This window comes from Cyprinodon variegatus, unplaced genomic scaffold (assembly GCF_000732505.1).
Source record: "Cyprinodon variegatus isolate N-32 unplaced genomic scaffold, C_variegatus-1.0 Scaffold1656, whole genome shotgun sequence".
Lineage (NCBI taxonomy): Eukaryota > Metazoa > Chordata > Actinopteri > Cyprinodontiformes > Cyprinodontidae > Cyprinodon > Cyprinodon variegatus.
Window position 1 is genome coordinate 56663 of NW_015152109.1, and position 4219 is coordinate 60881.

A 4219-nucleotide genomic window follows, 5' to 3' on the forward strand; every position below is an offset into this window, starting at 1 on the left:
AAACGCCGGCTTCGTATGGATGAGAGGCTGGTTTGGTGAAAAATTTGTGCGTTTAGGCCAGGGTTTGGCTTCGTGTGGACGGGGCCTTAATCGCTGCACTGATGCAGCGATGTAGCCTGCACAGATGCACACTCGCCATTTAAGGGCTGAATGGTCCACTTGCCCTGCCCGATATGTGGTTTTGGATGGGGGGGCTGGGGGGGATTTAAAGTTTAGCAACACTAGGCAGTTGCCTACAGCCCCAAGTTCCTGGCAGCATAGACAGCAATAGAACTGTTTACATGTACGGTTAATACAACTATTCCTTATTTGTGCACACTAATTATGTTTTTGATAAAAATCCTTTTGTTTAAATGCCATCAGCCCCCCTTCAGTGTCCACTACATTGGATCAGTCCATTTGCTGCACATGTTCAGAAAGGTCCAAACAGACAGCAGCAAACCATTTGAAAACAAACGGTGCGTAGAGCAGTGTTGCCAACTTAGCGCTTTTGTTGCTATATTTAGCAACTTTTCAGACCCCTCTAGCACTTTTATTTCAAAACAGTGCCTAGCATCAAATCTAGCGACTTTTTTCTGCTACTAAAGACAACATATAAAAGCACCAAACTCTGCTCTCCAGAGCAAGTAGATTGGTAACCGCGCCTCCTGCTCTCCTATCCTGTCTGCTGGCATGATTCATGAAACTATTATTTCATACAAGTGAAAACTGGAGAACAGATAAGCAGATCATGGCTTGTCTACAGTAAAAAGGAGGACCGTCTTATTTACTTTTTCCTTCACCTTTTTGGAAACACAAGAAGGAGCAATCAGCTAAGTGAGCTTTGTACTTGGAAAAAATATTTCATTCCTTTTGATGCAGCATGAAAAGTCAGCTGAGAACAAAACATAGAGGAAAACAATAAGAAAGGGACAAGAAAAGAAGGACAAAACATAGAACAAATAAAGGATGTCTATGCTATTAAGATTTCTGTATCTGTATAATAGGTCTGTTTTATGTGTCGTCTTCTCAATTCAGAGGCCCCCCTGCTTGTCTTTGCCTATTGCCCCAAATTTCCTAAATCCGCCCATTTGGGACGGCTGACCCTCCGCAAGAACGCGCAAACGGAGGGTTAGTGTTTTGGGGCCAGTTTGGGGTTCAGCCGTTAACATCTGATCTGTGTAACTCATTAACAGAGCTGATGAACCTGTTGAAGTTTATAAACCATCAACCATGAATACATTTTTAAAACATTATTGCCTTAAATAAAACTGTAATCAACCAGTTCAGAATATTTTGTCACAGTGCATTATTGACTGCTACGTATCTAGTTTCAAAACAATCCAGTAATAACACTTCATGGATTTGTCATTTCAGTGATGTGTTGCTAGGTAACTATATTTAATTAAGTATTTGTTCCTCTTATCAGACATTTTTTAAAGGCTGCATAATATGTAGAAATGCACGTAATCCTAACATTTCTGTCATTTATATAAAACAAAAGCCACAATTAATCTTTCAAGTATTTTTGTACTTTTTCTTTAATCCAGCTACATTCTTTTAAGATTAACTTCTATTTAACCGAAACAAATTTTTCCAATGGATTTCAAAGCAAACAAAAGAAAAAGATATATATAAATGACTCTGTTCGCAGATACAAAAAAATTGATTTATTAACAAACATTACAATATAAACAAGCGACACATTGCACTCTGAGGCACAAAGTTATTGTCAAAATTTCCATTCCATGGCCCTTAGAAACCTGAGCATGATAAAAAAACAAAAATCCTTTAAATTTGCAACATGATAAAGAAGCATTATAAAAAGTACAGGTATAAATATACGTTTTGTGCACCCTGATGGAGTCTATTTCCTAATACTTTATTAGAAACTAGCCTTGAAACATTTCTCTCCGTAAATCTCAAAAAGTTGAAGAAAAGTTACCGTATTCAGGGCATAAAAAAAAAAAAAAAAAAAAAAAAAAGGTACTTTAGTTTCCACCAACAAGAATGATTTAAATAAGTTTCACTGTACAGGAAGGGGGTGATTGGCAGCTCTGACATACAACCTTGAGGAGAAATAAAAAGCAGTTATCACATGCTTGCTGCAACCGAACATACAGCTTGTTTGAACTCCATTTAGACTTTCCATCCAGCAGGGGGTCACAGGTCGTTGGTCAGGGGGTGGCGCTGTGCTGTAGTCACTAGGAAGGCCCGTCTTCTCCACGTTTCTCTTTGTATTTGGCCATTTCCTCAGGGAACACTTTGCTGAGCTCAGAAATCAAGAGACTCTTGAATTTCTGCAAATGACAAAAAATAGAAAATGGGATTTTTGTTTATGTTTTGTAAGGCTTTAAGACTTCTACTGCTGTAAATTAGTTTAGAGGTAAATAAACTAATTCTATGTGATAGTGACACATAAACACTGCAGTATTTTTAGAGTGAAGATAGAAACAGCTGAATGGAAACATTTCCATCCATTTATAGTCAGGAATATTAGATACATTTTAAGATTATATAGATGTTTGTTTTTTAGAGGAGCAATGGATGCAGAAAAATATATTTTTTCAAAACTTTTTGAACAAAAACAATTAGTCTTAAAAGTTTAGATTGGTAGTTTATTTTCTGTAATCCATAACTAAAACAGTACGTGGATAACATCCATTAGCAAGTTGCCTCCCAAAAACATGCTTTGTATAGTTGTTAACAAAAATCGTAGCTGAAACCTAACTATATTATGAAGGAGTAGATTATTTAGTAGTTAAATATGGCAGGTTCTATACATAACGGTCCGCAAACTGCATCAAACTGGTCTGCATGACAGTCATCCTACTAGGAAGCCTCTTTTAAAGAAGTACAAGGAAGAAAGGTAGACTAAATACATTGATAACTGGAACCCAGAGCCATGGAGATATGAGAGTTGTGCCACCAGAAACCAGAAGCAAGTTGCTAGCATGCCAAATAATTTAATTTAAAAGCCCATTTAAAATACAGGCAGATCTGTGACTGATTTTGAGATACTTTTGGTAATTATTTCTCAAAATACACCACCATTATGAAAAGCTCACTGATTGAGAGGTTCTACTCCATGTTGGTTTTAGTTCTGTTGTTAGACATGTTTCTGTTAATCTAGAGCCTGTTTCCATCACATTAAGAATGATTTTTAGCTGACATGTTTTACATTTAAAAAAAATTATTCTTTTTATTGATTTTGTAAATTAAGTGCAAGTAGACCAAACTAAATATCATTTTCTACAAACCTAATGAGTATAAAGTGGATGTAGTCCTAAAAATACCGCTTTACATTTGTATGTATTGCATGCATTGTACTATCTATAACTGCGTATGTAACTATTAAACTGTGTTTTATCCATCTCAAATATAGTCCTAAGTATCATTATTCAATGCTGAAGATTAGATGTTTAAGATCTGGTAAATAAAATATTAACCTTTTAGTTGTTTTGTTTTTTTTATTTTGCACTATGCTCACTGAAGTTATTTTAGAAGTTAACCATCTTTAAAAAATGGAACAGTAAAGAAAAAGAAAATGGCATTAATATGAAATTTATATAAATTATTCAGTCAAATCGTCATTATGTTTACTGCTCCTGTTTAGCCGAGGACACAAGGAACAAATCCTGCTAGAAATGAAAACAAATTAAATAAATGCAGAGTAAGAGTTTTGGCTGAAATCATCCCGAAACAAGGACACCAACATGTGGCTAAATTTCTCCTGTTAAAAATTTATAAGGGTGTTCATACCTTTTACAGGCTTTTCTTAAGTTATTATAAACCCTTAGCTTGGATGCTTCAGACCCCTTTATATATGGATTATGCTAAACATAAACAAACTGCAATAAATCTGTGAATAAACTTTCCATTCAGACTGAATGGGAAGCTTCTCAGTAATGTGAGATTCCCGGTGATATCCTCTTACCGTCATAGTGTCTATCTTTCCTTTGACCTGCTCGTTCCTTGCCAAGGCTCTTTCCAGACATTCCTTAGTGTACAGCTGAGGGTTTCGTCCTTGGTCGATGTACCTTCAAAATGACGCAGTTAAACAGGAGCAGGTCATGAAAAGGCATTTTACAGATAAAGCACAAACTTAATGTGTAGTTTTTACCAGTACCATATCCCCAAATTCTACATTAAGAATAGAATAGAATAGAATAGAATAGAATAGAATAGAATAGAATAGAATAGAATAGAATAGAATAGAATAGAATAGAATAGAATAGAA

At 35.5% G+C, this 4219-nt stretch overlaps 1 protein-coding gene across 1 annotated transcript in view; it reads right to left on the reverse strand.

Annotated features, from left to right (window-relative positions):
* Positions 1-1959: 1959 nt before the first annotated feature.
* med10 (mediator complex subunit 10) overlaps positions 1960-4219 on the reverse strand; it is a 3593-nt gene continuing 1333 nt past the window's right edge. The window contains exons 3-4 of the mRNA XM_015404166.1: positions 3917-4019; positions 1960-2279 (exon numbers count right to left, since the gene is read on the reverse strand). Of these exons, the coding sequence (XP_015259652.1) occupies positions 2184-2279; positions 3917-4019 (199 nt within the window). The 3' untranslated portion in view covers positions 1960-2183. The remainder of the gene's footprint in view (positions 2280-3916; positions 4020-4219) is intronic.